This window comes from Taurulus bubalis (genome assembly GCF_910589615.1).
Source record: "Taurulus bubalis genome assembly, chromosome: 13".
NCBI lineage: Eukaryota > Metazoa > Chordata > Actinopteri > Perciformes > Cottidae > Taurulus > Taurulus bubalis.
In genome coordinates, this window is record NC_136601.1 from 21019480 (window position 1) to 21034092 (window position 14613).

General features: G+C 42.0%; 2 protein-coding genes across 2 annotated transcripts; one reads left to right on the forward strand and one right to left on the reverse strand.

The window, feature by feature from the left end:
- Positions 1-611: 611 nt before the first annotated feature.
- ctsf (cathepsin F) lies at positions 612-5734 on the reverse strand (the record flags this gene model as incomplete). The annotated part of the gene is made up of 14 exons (XM_079228359.1): positions 612-1086; positions 1373-1431; positions 1518-1608; positions 1796-1860; positions 2130-2249; positions 2384-2464; positions 2617-2713; positions 2893-3041; positions 3194-3307; positions 3757-3829; positions 3969-4030; positions 4306-4387; positions 4971-5081; positions 5489-5734. The coding sequence occupies 14 exons, from the start codon at positions 5732-5734 to the stop codon at positions 1012-1014; spliced, it is 1425 nt and encodes a 474-aa protein (XP_079084485.1). The 3' UTR covers positions 612-1011.
- Positions 5735-7542: 1808 nt separating this feature from the next.
- On the forward strand, positions 7543-14552 carry aup1 (AUP1 lipid droplet regulating VLDL assembly factor). Its single transcript, XM_079228921.1, has 12 exons — positions 7543-7629; positions 8778-8915; positions 9441-9591; positions 10084-10271; positions 10964-11036; positions 11608-11681; positions 12304-12370; positions 12554-12656; positions 12761-12898; positions 13004-13143; positions 13377-13465; positions 14190-14552. Exons 1-12 carry the CDS (start codon positions 7589-7591, stop codon positions 14233-14235), a joined length of 1248 nt encoding a protein of 415 aa, XP_079085047.1. The 5' UTR covers positions 7543-7588; the 3' UTR covers positions 14236-14552.
- Positions 14553-14613: the final 61 nt, after the last annotated feature.

Genomic DNA, 14613 nt, shown 5'->3' on the forward strand with positions numbered 1-14613 from the left:
GTCTCGTTATTCCGCCGCAGTGTCTTTGCATTGTGGGCAATAGAGTTTTGTATTCTCTCAATTTGAGTAACGTTCAAGATCAGTAGCGTTCGCTGTTGCTAACCAGTTCTCACACAATACACAAGGTAAGAAATAAAATACGATATTTTTTATAATACCATCTTTCAAATACTTATAAGTAGACCACACATTAATTCACCATGATAGCAGTGGATGTTTATGAAGTGTAAAATGTTGTCTACCCTTACTTTTAACATCAGTCACATAGACTCAGTCACATTTAAGCAATTTGATGTTCATTGTGAATTATTAACAGGATAATATAAAGACAGTATCAATGTTCTGCTGCATGTGTTTGTATTTTCAATTGATTAAGATTCATTTTGTTGTTCCAGTGCATGTAAGAAAAGAACAGCACACACAAAGATTAGGATTGCACACTTTTTTATTCAACCTTCTCACTGTCTTACAGCAGTTTGTATAGTTACATTGCAGTAATGTACCGACCCAATGTGCAGAACAATATAGATAGGTAAAATCCCACTCAAGTACTACAAAGCATTAGCATGGACAATGTTAACAAAACATCCAAAAAACCACAAAAGACAGGATTATAGTTTCAATTAGTGCACGCTCTTTATCAAACACAGACTCAGCTACTTTGAGGAAAGATGAGTTAAAACCCCAAACTTCCTAAAACACAGCAATCCTTATGACCTGCAGGGCTAACGGAAAAAAATGGGCACACATGATCTACTTTAAAATCACTAAAAAATTCATCAGCAAAGCTAGCATTATTAAAGCTGGTATGTTTTAGTAACACAAGGTGTGAGGTAATACGGTGGAACACTAGGCTGGTTTAACAGAGGAGTAACATCAGCAGGACTTTATGCGTGACTGATTGCAATCATCATGCATTCTGGATCACATGTGTGTCGGAGTATTGTAAAGGTGAGGTCAGCTGGCAACTGTGGCACAAGTCCTATGCTGGTGTGTGTGGTTTTTAGTTCTCTAGTTGACTACAGCAGATGAGCACATCTTGTTGATCCCACAGGCATTGGACCCCCTGTACAGGTAGTAGTAACCCTGTATGAGACAGAGGGAAAAAACACACAAACAAGTTATTTTTATAGAGTATCGTGCAATCCCACCAGAACAACACCAGACTGTGGCTGAGGTCCTGCCGTGTCAAATTAAAGAGTGCACACGTTCGGTAAGAAATGACACTGTTGACTTGTCAATGACAATGTTTAAAATCAGAATGTGAGCTCTAGTTGCTATATGATCAAGAAGAATAAGTAAAGTATTATATTTGAGAACTTTTTCCCTTTCTCTAATATATAAAGACTGTGAGTAGGAGGGGTTGTCTTACCTTCTCTCCGTAATCCTCTCCCCAGCTGTTTTTGATGGCCCAGAATGGGATGCTTTTAACTGAAAGCACAGAAACATTAATACAAGAAGCAGGAACCAGGCGAATGAAGCCAGGATACATAACAACAAAATAACAAAACACTTACGTTCTCCGTACCCCACCATCAGCACAGCGTGGTCGATCGACCAGGGGTTGCAGAAGATCTTCATAGGGTGAGACACTCCCTTCTTGTAGAACTACAGACATTTCAAAAGAAAAGATGAATTGAATGTTTGTATGCCGACGATCACATTTCAGTGAAAATGAAATGCATTTTGCCATGATGCTATACGTCTTTGCGTGTAACTCAAATGGAGGTGGTGGCAGTGTGTCGAGTCATATGTTCGTCACGCAGTCATTGCTGTTGGGAACAAAAGCGTTTACCTGCATGGCGAAGGCGTTCAGGGCCACAGAGACCGGTCCGTTCTCAGCCAGCCACGCTGCAATTTCTGAGAAATAAATAAATAAAGAGTATATTCAACAGCTCTTTAGTTCAATTCTGCCAATTTTCTAGTTACAATTGATCAACATCAACACACATTAATCTTCATAATTCATTTTTCTTTGACATAGGAATCAACAAATCATTGTTTGTGTCACTACTGTTTGTTCACTAAGTCTAATCAGTGCCTTGTTGGTGTGTGTGTTAGTGATAGTTGGTCAGAGCTCTGTCCTCTCGTCCGGCTTCAGCCGCTCTCTGCTCGCTCAGCCCACTCACCCTTCTCGTCTTTGGACAGCTCCACCGAGCTGTTGATGTAGGCGGCCACCTTCATGGAGGTGAAGTCGCACTTCTGCTTCTTCCCGGTGTAGGAGTAGTCGGTCTCTGTCTCCAGACCCCCTAAACAACGCGGCGAGGTTGAGGATCAAAAGGCCCGGCGTTAATCACATGTACAGAATGCAGAGTGCATTGAACAATAAAATGCTTCTGAATGGTTGCACGCGTCACTCGTCCTCCACCCGTGTCACACGTACCCAGCTTCTCAATGGATTCATAAGCGTTGGCCGGCAGCCCTCCTCTGCACGCCTGGTCCAGCCCATCACAGTCAACCAGCTCTGTGAAGGACAAACCAAAGAACCGACCAAATCATGGCTTTTAACAAACAGTGGGTTTTTTTTCTTGCAGGAAAAAGCTATTGAATTATTGTATCATCTGTGTTTTTTTGGGTCTGTGAACGTGTGTGTGTGTGTGTGTGTGTGTGTGTTACCTTGTTCAGAGAGGGACAGCAGTGACCCATTTTTCAGGAACCACTGGCCTTCAATGTTGCCTGTGACCGAAAATGCCCAGCAGGATCCACACATACCCTGCAACAAACACACACACACACACACACACACACACACACACACACACACACACACACACACACACACACACAAACCCCAATCAGCACCAAGTATGCAGGAGGTATCACGTATTCATTGGTAACATGCTACTCAGGGTGAATACCCTATAATTAAATCCAACAAATGAATTTAATTACCTGGTTCTTCACTGAACTAACGGCTCCATGATCCCGCCAATCCCAGCTGGCAGGGGCGGGGCCTCGGGCGCGAGATGCCGGTTTCATGGAGCGATGGAGAGTCCATTGGCTCAGCAGCTGGTTCAGGTAAGTAGAGCGAAACTCTTCCTCTGGAGAAAACCAGAAGGAGAGCAGTTAAACCTTTGTGTTACTTCAGAGGATTCTTTTTTAAGGAAACGCTGACGCAACACATGAAGAGCAGGCGGTATGTTTCCTCATCGGAAACGCGAGCAAAGGCAGAGACATGAGGACAGACACATACCGGTGAGGTCGCTGAACTTGGTGACTCCATACTCAGCCGACCCTTGATCCAAAGACTGGAGCTTCTCGGCGGTCTTCAGGTTCTGGTGGAAGACGCGCATGCGATGGTCTGCCTCTGCAGGATCAAAGGTCAAATAAACATAGATTTAAAAAAATGATATGGCGCCTGACAGCGAAGGACTGTTTTACTGCCCTGTTTTATTCATCTTTCACATTTGATGTGACGTCCGAAGCAAAACACCAATGAGAAAGCAGATGTTTGTTGGTGTGCCGATCTGGGTTGTTTTTACAGGACACACATTCTAGTAATTTTTTTAATGTGTTAGACTGTGTGTTTAGTAATGTTTATTCACTGTTGATGATACTTATCACCCATCAGTGCATCCTATCCAAAAGGCGCTGAATGGGTGGGGACATGTCGCCTTGTGTTTATTTTTTCATGCGGGACAAAAGCCTTTTATTGTTGCTGTGAGTACGTAACGTGTTCACGTTGTTATAAAAGGAAGGCGACGCATTATGCAATCTATGTTTGGTATGAACAATACATTGGTGTCAGTCACTCACCCTCCTGGCTGCTGTAGTCCTTATTGTATGTCACCATGAACTCTTTGAACTGGCCCAACAGCTGCAAAGACTCCTGCCAGATAATGAGCAGACGAAACGCATGCAGACCGTATCTTCAATCTCAATTCCAGAAGTTTACACAATGAAGGCAGATAACAACGTGGAACTTGTTGTGAGTGCTGTCATTGATCTGAGTCAGACATCATTTTTACCTGCAGAGGCTGGCTGGTGGATGCATCCACGATCTTGTTGGTTTCTTCTAGTTGAGCTTCAACTGATAAGAAAGACATCCAGGACAAAATGGTATGTTACAATGTGTAGAGCACACATTTATCAAACAGTTGTTGTCAAAATGAAGGGAACATTTGCATCAAGTCTTTCCTCTGGGACTCTTTCCATGCACTAACTGCCTGGTTAATTAAGGCTACACCTCTTGGGTGAAGAATAGATTAAAGGAGGCCATGCAGAGGAACCACCATCTCTCAGTGTGAACTATAGGTGTGTTCTCCAGCCAAACATTGACCATGATGTGTGTGGCTGCTGACTGACCTTTAGGCTGGCACTTCTGTTTGAACTGAGTGGAAGCCTCCTCCCAGGGAATGTCCCACACTTCGAACAGACACACCTCCGTCTGACATAAACAAAAAACATACACAGGACAGAGATCAGTTGAAAATAGATTGTACGGTGGAACAATATGTTGCACAATCACTGTAGCCAAAATAACCCCAAGTCATGTCTCTTGTGTGTCTGTATATTATCAAAAGTAAAACGGCTCAATACGACCATCTCTTTTCCTCGCCCATGGCTTAGATAGAGGATGGGGAAAAAAGGGATTAGGTCTCCACTGTAAAGTCTAAAAGTAGAGGACCGAAGAAACAAAAAGACGTGTATGTGTCAGGTTGTGTTGCATGCATGAGACATCAGCATGCTGGGACTCCTTCAAGTGAAACTCGGGTCACAAGATCTGGTGACATCTCAGCTGAACTGATAACTGCGCTGCTGCAATAATAACTCGGTACACAACTAACACTTTGCTAATTTTGGATTATGGCATACTCCTTTTAGAAATCTGCCATTCTTAAACCGATACAATGACCTACTTTGTCTCCCTCGATCTCCCTCCCTCTCACGCACACACACACGCACACGCACACACACACACACACACACACACACACACACACACACACACACACACACACACAACCTACCTTGAGTTTGTGCAACTCGGGATAGAAGTCACATGTCCTGAGCCTGGTGGACTTCTTACACTGGGTGTTACTCAGTTCCACTGTTATTGCATAGCGGATTCCCTTAACCAGCTGGAAAACAGACAAACACACACAGGAGTTATTACACACAATTCATAGTGTTATAACTAAAGCATTGAGACCGGACTAGAAAGGTGTAGTCTAGTGGTACTCATTGTTATTGTATGCATAATGAACATGTAATGGCTCATACCATTATTTTGAAGGTAAATCACCTGTTCCGGCCTTTGTTTAGCTAACTCTTGCAACATGACGCAGCTGTGAATAGTCCACACTGGCGCCTTTGTTTACAATAAATTGAACGTAAATCTTACTGAAATGTCGCAAATCGTCATACAGAACGACGTTCTCCATTCACACTCGTGATGACTGGATAAAATGCCACAACGCTGTGAATAAATGAAGACTGAAAATGCATGGTGTGTGTGTATGTGTGTGTGTGTGTGTGTGAACGTTACCTGTTTGGTGGCCGAGAGGAGCCGGCTGGTTTTGCGGAGGTGCATGGCATTGGAGCCGCGGTTGTAGCGCTCCTCCGCGAACTCCAGAGCCTTCTTCAGGCCGGGGTCGGACTCCAGCAGCCGGATAGGAGATCCGGGAGGCCCGACCAGAGGCCGGTCGAGGTCCTCACCGAGCCCGAGGACCGAGCCCAGCACGGCGGCCAGGGCCAGCCACAGGATGCCCGGGCAGCGGGATGCGACCACCATGTTTGTCCGTGTGCAGGCGGTGCTCAGTTAAAAAGAGAAAAGATCTTCTGTTTCCCTTGAAAAATAAATTGATATGAAGGCATCAGCAGTGGTTACACAAGATGTAACGTTCGCGTGTTGTTGCCAAACAAAACACGGATTAGGTTGTGGGAGGAGACACGGGTATTAGTGGGCGGGGCCTGTTCCACATACAACACTTATATAATTACACACACGCACTTATAAAACCGTAATAACCGGTTAACAGCACACATAAATGAGACTAATCATATTGTTGTCACAAACACACACACACACACACACACACACACACACACACACACACACACACACACACACACATGGAAGCTTCAAGATCTGAAGACTGTTTGTGTGGACGAATGGACCAAAATCACATCTGAGCTATGCATGAGATTCGTTGCTCATACAAGAGGTTTCTTGAACCAAGAAAGGCTTTTGTACCAAGTATTAAATACATTTCAGTCAGCGTGTTCAATACTTTTTCCCTGTGTCATTCCATTTTATTACACATAACTTAATTTCTGAACTTATTTGTTTGGTTTTCTTTGTATTTATGGATTACTTGGGTTGTTAACGACATCTGGTGAACACTTCATATCAATAGCTCCTTTAGAAATATATTTACTGACAAGAATGGTGACGTGTTCAATACTTATTTTACCCGCTGTGTATATATATATATATATATATATATATCTATATACATATCTATATATATATATATATATATATATATATATATATATATATATATATATAGATATATATATATAGATATGTATATAGATATATATATATATATATATATATATATATATATATATATATATATATAGATATATATATATAGATATGTATCCATTATTTGTCTTAACCAATGCTGTTCATACTCATACTATTTAAACCAAGCTACCAAATGTTAATTGAGTGTTAAGTTGATACGTAAAGTAGAAGGCACTGTAAAGTGTACGTGTCTTTTATTATTTGGAGCAGATGAAGTTATTAATTTCTCAATATACCAAATAATGTTGTAATTTAAAATCTCACTGGACAAATGTAAAATACTTAATATTATTCTAAACATATGGTTACATCTACTTTTCCTCTCAACATCACGCCATCGTAATTACAGCCAATGACCAGTAGTAATCAAATACAGCCACTAGAGGGAGACAAAATACCGTCACTTCTCCTGTAGTTGGAGTTCCATATTGGGAGGAAATGATCCGACAAAGCGACACAGCTAAACTAGCTGATTTGAATCAGAAATAGAATAATTTATTGGCCAAGTACCTTGCACATACAAGGAATTTTAATCGGTGAATAACAATGAACATAGAATAAAACAATAAAAACATAGTACAAATAACAATAATAATAATAAAAAACAATGAACATAGTGCAATAATAGATCAATATTGAGGGGTTGTAGTTGTATTCTTTCATACAGTTTACACTGCAGCATAAGAATAATGCACAAGTTAGGATGAGTATTAATTTGCATTTCTGTGCCAAATATAGCTCAACTTTTAAGTTCCATTTATGGACGTAGCTCTTTTATTCTGGAGGATTCCGGCCGGAAGTGTTGTTGCTGCTGCTAGCACACAGGGGCTAGCGCTGCTAGCACCGCGGCAGAGGCACCTTTGGACTAAGCTAGGCTAACGTTGTAAACTCGCTGAAATAGACTGCCCGAAACCATTCAGGTTTCAGCACAACTCCTCTAGCTCACGTGGGAACAACACCGTCGCTGTCGTGAACGGCATGACTAATTTATACTTAGAGACCAGGTTGTTTTCTTAGCATTAGCCTCCGAGCGAAGGTCCGACTGCAGTCATGGAGAACCGGGGCATCGAGGACATGTTTGACTTTCGTCGGTAAGTCTGCTAACGAGCAGCTAGCTGAGGCTGCTAATCTTCAGCTAACGTCACGTAGAAACATGTGTTATCCTGCTTGTTCAATAAACAACGTGACGTTGACGTGTTGTTGGTGGCTTGTACCTTGTGTTAGCTACGATACCACGAAGGAATATCGCACCCTTTTCACTACCCAGCTAGCCGTTGGTGGTGACGTTAACGTAAACATCTTATGTGTATGTGTTGTGTTGTCGTGTCGTACACGTCTCGCCGACATTGTCGTTGATCCTGACTTCTTACGATGGACTACCCGTTGCTTTTTTCCGGGTAGCTGATAGCTGAAGTTCCCTAAAACACCTCAACTTGTTCTCCTCCTGTGTCTGCGGAGGGAACACGTCTCAACCTCGTATATGGAAACGAAAGGTTGTGCCTCGGCCACGAAGGCCCAACGTGAAAACAAACGGGCCATATTCCCAGTAGGCAGGTGGGACATGAGGCCTGAGAATGCAGCGGTTGGGATTTAGGTGTCGGGTTTCAGGCCGTGTGTGATCCAAGATCAGGAGCCACCGCCAAAAGACGACCACGCAACGTTTGACACGTGTCATAAATAACGTGTGGAAAAGGAAACTTTCTCATTGTGGTTGAACGCGAAACAGAAACACACAAGTTGATGCAACAGTGAAGCAACCAGACGATGCTTATTATTCAGCAGTGAATATATTAACTCAAGAAACTCTGAGACTCATACGTTAGCGTTAAACTGCAGCTTGTTGGTATACATGGAGGTTTACCTGCAGATGGGGACACATGGAAGTGGAAGCGGTTTTCTAACTGCACTGCAGTTTCTCTACAGAGAACGCCTTTGTTTAAGGCATTGTATACCACAAAGAGCCTTTGTTATTGTGTGGCACTATATATTTAGAAGGTAACCCTTGTGTGGGTGGTTTAGTGTGTGCATAGAACAGAAGGTACTGGAATAAACACACACAAATCCACATGTTTGTGTGTTTGCTGTCTAATAAAGTGTGTTGCTTTATGTCCCTGTTAGTGTGACTCGCATGTCTGTCAGGAGCTCACCAGCAATTACATTCACTCTTTTCAGATGTCATCCACTGCCTTTTAAACATGCTGTTTGAAACAGATTATTAATACATGTGTTCTCTGTACAGGTTTCCAAAAGATCCAGTTCTTCTCCTGCTGTTGCTGATTTATTCTCCAGTTGGCATCTGTTTGACGCTGATAAGGATTTTCATTGGTGTTCACGTGTTCTTGGTCAGTTGTGCACTTCCAGAGAGTTTTGTTAGAAGGCAAGTATTTTAGAGGATTCATTTTTCTCTGAACATATTTGACCCTCCAGCAGTAGCTGTTGTGGTAACCACATGGGTGCTATTAATAATATGCACATTCTAAATAATATACAAGTTTGTATTAATAATAATTAAGGTACAAGTAGTGAAAAAAAAAAAAGAAGGCAGTTAATGCTGTGAATTTTTGCTATACATTGCATACTGTGCCATTCATTATGAATAATGGCTGCCTCTCACACTATAATGCTACAATAACCCATTAAACATACCATGAAGGCTAGTGGCTGCTCAATACATTTGATATGGTATGAGTCTGTTACCCGATGACCTTCTAATTGAGACGCGGTTCTGTTATTTCCATGTTTGAGTCAAGTTGATGACGGTAGAATTAAAGAACGTTGCATAGAAGTAAACAACACGTGTAAAAGATCTGCATGTTGTTGTAGGAGCAGTGATAAACTATGTTTTGTGAATGTCACCTCTTCATGTAACATTACATCCACCTGTGTTTTATCGTTCTCTTAGATTTATTGTCAGGGTTATGTGCTCGGTCCTGGGGATGCATGTGAGACAGAAGAACCCTCGCTCCAGAGACAGAAACACCAAGCTGTACACATGCAACCATGTGACGGAGTTCGACCACAACATAATCAACCTTCTGACAACCTGCCATACTGTGAGTGTTTGACTTTTTTAAATGTGCAAAACCGTGCGATGCAGGATGTTTTAAACATTTTTGCCTGCTGCACTGTTTCAGTGATTAGACCTATGAAATGACTGTGCTGATGTCGTTAGTTTCTATTTGTGTTCATAACTGGTACAGCTACAAACTTATAGATGTTCTGTTAAATCCACCATACATATTTGTTTCCAGCATATAATGTATACAGACACAGGGCATCCACATGTCAGTGTTACACTTGAAGCATTGTGCGTTTTCCCCTAAAGGAACTAAACAGATGAAAGTACAGGACGTTCTGTATTTTACAGATGGAAGAGACCGTGTTCGCACCAGCATATTAAAGTCTTACACACACAGTGACCCAGCCATCTTTCTTTCTCGACGCTGACTTTTCTTTCGCAAAACCAGTGCAAAGAATGGTGTTTCCCGTTGAACACGTACAGTCAGTGTGAGGTTGAGTTTGCTCTTTCTCTTCCTGCTCATTAGCCCCAGTTGGAGGGCTCCACAGGCTTTGTGTGTTGGGCCAGAGGCTTCATGGAAATCCAGTCGGCGTCTGGCCAGGAAGCCGTAGGAGAGTCTCTCCAGAGGTACTGCTCCACTGAAGGCACCCCCCCGCTGCTCCTGTTTCCTGAAGAGGACACCACAAACGGCCGCGCTGGCCTGCTGAAGTTCAGGTTCGTGCAAACATTTCTGCTGCGGGACCAATCTACTCAGTGTTTGATTCACGTCACCGAAGGAAGGCCGTTAATATTTGTGAGTGGGACTTGGATGACGCAATGCTATAAAAAGATGAGGGGAAAAACAACTGGCTGAGAAAATGTAGCGTTTTCCCCACAAATTCTACTTTAGCTGTCTTTTTATAGTCGTTCATATTTACTAACTATAATGAAATTGGTCCTACGGCGCATTAGTAAAGCAGTAACTGGGATATATCAGTATTTGCAGATGGAGCCAGTGTTTTGGCCTCATACTCATGACTTTGGATGTAGGAAGTGATTTAAATTATCATTCCTCTTTCATGGCACTTTGAGATGGAGATTAATTACTTTGGCGGTTGTCTCCCCTCACAAACTCCCCTTGAGAGTTTGATGGGCAGATTGGTGTAAAGAAGTGAAAACAGCTGCAGGATCTGTTCATTTCTGTCTTTTATTTGAGGAGCTCACAATGTTCCCAGATGCACTGAAGCCCAATAAAACTGGGAGAACAACCAACAGTTAACTGGCTGTTTTCCTCATGATTATCAATGTTACTTTCTATATATTAAAATAAAAGACTTATATTTCTCTTGAGTTATAAAGTGTCAAATATTTTGCTCAAGTCCCCAGCTTACAGCTTCACCATACTAAACACATGTTTCTCCTCTCAGTTCCTGGCCTTTCTCACTGACTGATTCCATTCAACCTGTGGCCTTACGGGTGACAAGACCATTGATTGCTTTGGTAATGTCCTATTAACTTTTATTTTCAAGGGGGAAAAACATAATACGATGAATACCTTTTTAACAACACTGTTTATTTGTGTATTTACAGCATTCTGTTTTAACCTAGAATGCTGTTTAGAATATCCGAGTGTGAGATATTTCTTAATGTGTTTGGTAATGACGTATAAACCATTTAACATGCCTGATAATGACAAATGTTAACACACAGAGGAAGGAAGGACATATATAAGGGGGGAAATAATGCATTTATATACCAATCCCAGGTGTGGACAATCAAAAATGCAAAAATAGTGCACTTTTCTTGAAGTAACAGCAAGCTGATTAGTGGAGGCTTCTTAAATCTAGTCATCTCTGTACAGAGAATAATTTAGCGGAGAGCATTTGAAATAGTCTCAGGATGTTTTGGGTCACCAGGGTGACTTTATCACCATAACATAAAATAAAGTGGGGATGTCTGACCTCTACAGGTCATAAATGAAAACAATGATGTCTCTCTGTGACTGTGTGTACATATTTACATGTGGGGCCAACAGTGTGATGGTTGACCTGACTGTGTTGTCTGTCCACAGAGCACACCGGATTCCAGCTGGCTGAAGGAGCTCTTATGGACATTTTTTGTTCCATGTACAGTGTATCATGTAAGGTACTAAATAATTTGTATCAATTTTTCTATCAGCAATTTGCTTTTTAACGTGGGATCCTGATGTTCTGCAGCTGAATGATCAATAATAATCCAATAGTTGTTTTTATTTTCCATGTAACTGAGGTAGTTTTGTGACGATGTTTATGTAACTAAACTATATCCACTGAGATCAAAAAGACAAAAGCTGATGAAAAACACCAACTACCAACCCCAATCTTGTGTCGCCAGTAATGCTGATTGACGAGCATGTTTCAAATGCTTTTGAAACTAAATTAATCTTGTAATTCATTGTTTAGTGCTCCAAAAACTCACATTTCTGTTGACATAATAGATTTTTACTTCACATGTTGCTTCCTCTGCCTCCGCGTTGGTACCGGGAGGGAATGTCAAACATTCACTTGGACTCAAAGATAAACTGATTGAAGTGTGGTGGTCAAAGGTCACTGTGGCCTCACAAAACATTGTCGTATGATAATTCTGATGATAATTCACACAAATGTCTAAAAGGATAAAAGTAAAGACATTTTGGAGCGACGCGGAGGCAAACTGCAACTAGACTGGTTGGCGGAGGCAAACAACCGCATGGCGGTAATTCTAGTTTGTTTTTTCCTTTCCATCCCAGTTGGCTCCCACCAGTGTCCAGACAAGAAGGCGAGTCCATGCAGGAGTTTGCCAACAAAGCCCAGGAGGTAAAACCAATGTTTGCCAGCAGAGTGGATTCATTAAGGGTTCGATTCGTAACGGCAAAAACAAATAAGTTCTGCAATTTATCCAATCGTAGCCCCATGTGTTTTGTCTCCCAAAGGCCTCTTTCCTGCTTTGTGCTGCCGTTGTTTGCTAAAGGTGTGTCTTATGTGTGTCTTTAATTCCAGCTGTTAGCGGGTGAACTCGGCTTGGTCTCCACCAAGATCACTAAAGCTGATAAAGCGGAGCACATCAAACGTAAAAGGCACACTGTACCACCAACATCGACAAGTAAGTACACTTCATAAACGAGCACCGGGTTCCCTACACGTACTGGCTGGTTGTTCTGCAGGTCTTTGGGTTCTGGTGTCAGCTGTTCTTTCCCCTCACCTTAGGTGTCGGACCTGGCTCTATTGGCCTCGGTTTCATGGTCCAGAGTTTGGGCACCGATGATCACAGGATTGGTCGGATGGCCCAACAGGTGAAGGACGTGCTGCCTCATGTGCCACTGAATGTCATCGCAAAGGACTTAGGTAGAGCCCTATTTCAGTGCAACGCATTATGGTTTACGCATCCTTCCAAAACCAGAAGATGGATTGAATGGCCATGCCTTTATGTCGTCTCTTGATTGTGTGCAGCAAAAACCAACTGTGTGGACACCACCATAACAAATCTGCTGGAGAACAAGGACGAAAGTCCAATGGAGGCAACCGGGACGTCGGCTTTTGGGTCTTCTATGAACAGCTCCTATTCCTCTGGTCTGGCTCCCACCATCAAGGTTTGAAGCTGCTCTCCAACTGGGCAATTTATCATTTAGGATCCCTTTGAATCATAATTAAACATATTCACTAAAATAGTACTGTGGAATTTGAAGTTGCATAGAAATGGCTAAATGCTGGACATTTTAGTTTGGCTACTTCATCTTGTTTAAGATTGATTTTGTCCTCAAATACAATCCATCTAGCTTGTTTTGTTTTTTCAGTAAATTGATAATTCCATTTTCATCCACAGCCTGCTGCCAAATCTTTTGAGAGGTCACCAGTCGACAGACATTTGTCTCTCCAAGAGAGAAAAGAAGCGCTCTATAATTTTGCAAGAAGGTGAGGTTTTTCCTGCCACTAGCAATGTTACGTCACTACATCAGACAACAGATGATTGTATTATTTGAACTAGAAGAGCATCGTCTTTTTAATATTGCAGCAGATGTTGCAAAAGGGGCCGGCTGGTAAGGCCTTACCAGGTGGGATGGAATCTTCTAATAATCCATCAACTATTGTTTTAATCAAATATCTCTGGACTCATTGAAAGTACCTGCTGTTCGTTCAGGTCATGCTAATAGACGCCTCAGAGAAAAGCCAAAGCTGCTTCATTATGCAGAACATCTTGCAGTTGAGCCGGACCGTTTTGAAATATTAATTTGCTTAGAGATTTACTTTAAACTCCTTTCTAGGTTCACGTCTGTCGCTTCATAGTGATTCTACGTCGCGTTAAAGCCGCTCCAGACGGGAATCTTCTGTAAAAATACTCCTGTCTTCACTAACTTAGACCCGGCAGACTTGTTCTGAAGCAGAACGTCATGTAAAGGGTCAATCGTAGAGACAAACCCTCAGAGTCGTTATCTAACTCTGCAGCTCTCCTCAGCTCTGCAGAGCGTTCTGTGGGCCTCTGTGTTGGGCTTCGTGGTCACATCCAGTATTCATGTTCATAGAGAAGACAAACTGTAACCAGAGGAGACAAATCATTTGAGTTTGAGGATAAGACATTTACATTTGGTCCAGAAAAGCACTGACTTGCCCACTGTCTGCTCTGTTCTTCCTCTTCTAGACGCTACATTGAAAAACACGGATTGGATCAAGAAGACAGTCACTGAACACACTTTGGGTCAAGCAACCGCTGGAAACATCAGAGAAGCATATTCAACTTGCATAGCTGTCTAATTTGAATGGTGATTTTTCTCTCACGTCAACGGGTTCTGTTGCAGAACAGATTTAGTTAATTGCAGATAACGGAGGAGCGTTCAGAACATGTATATGTCGATGGCAGGGTGATTATGCATGTGTTTAATTCTTCATTCTGGCTGATACATAATTTTGATAACAATTTGTATTACGATCCACTGACTGTGAATCATCTATTTATTTTTATAATGTCCAGAGTCGTCGATGAAAATAAAGTTCAGCTTGACCTTAATAAATGTGTCACTGATGTTGTTTTGGTTGAGTGTCGACTCAAATGTCCTGTCATGTTT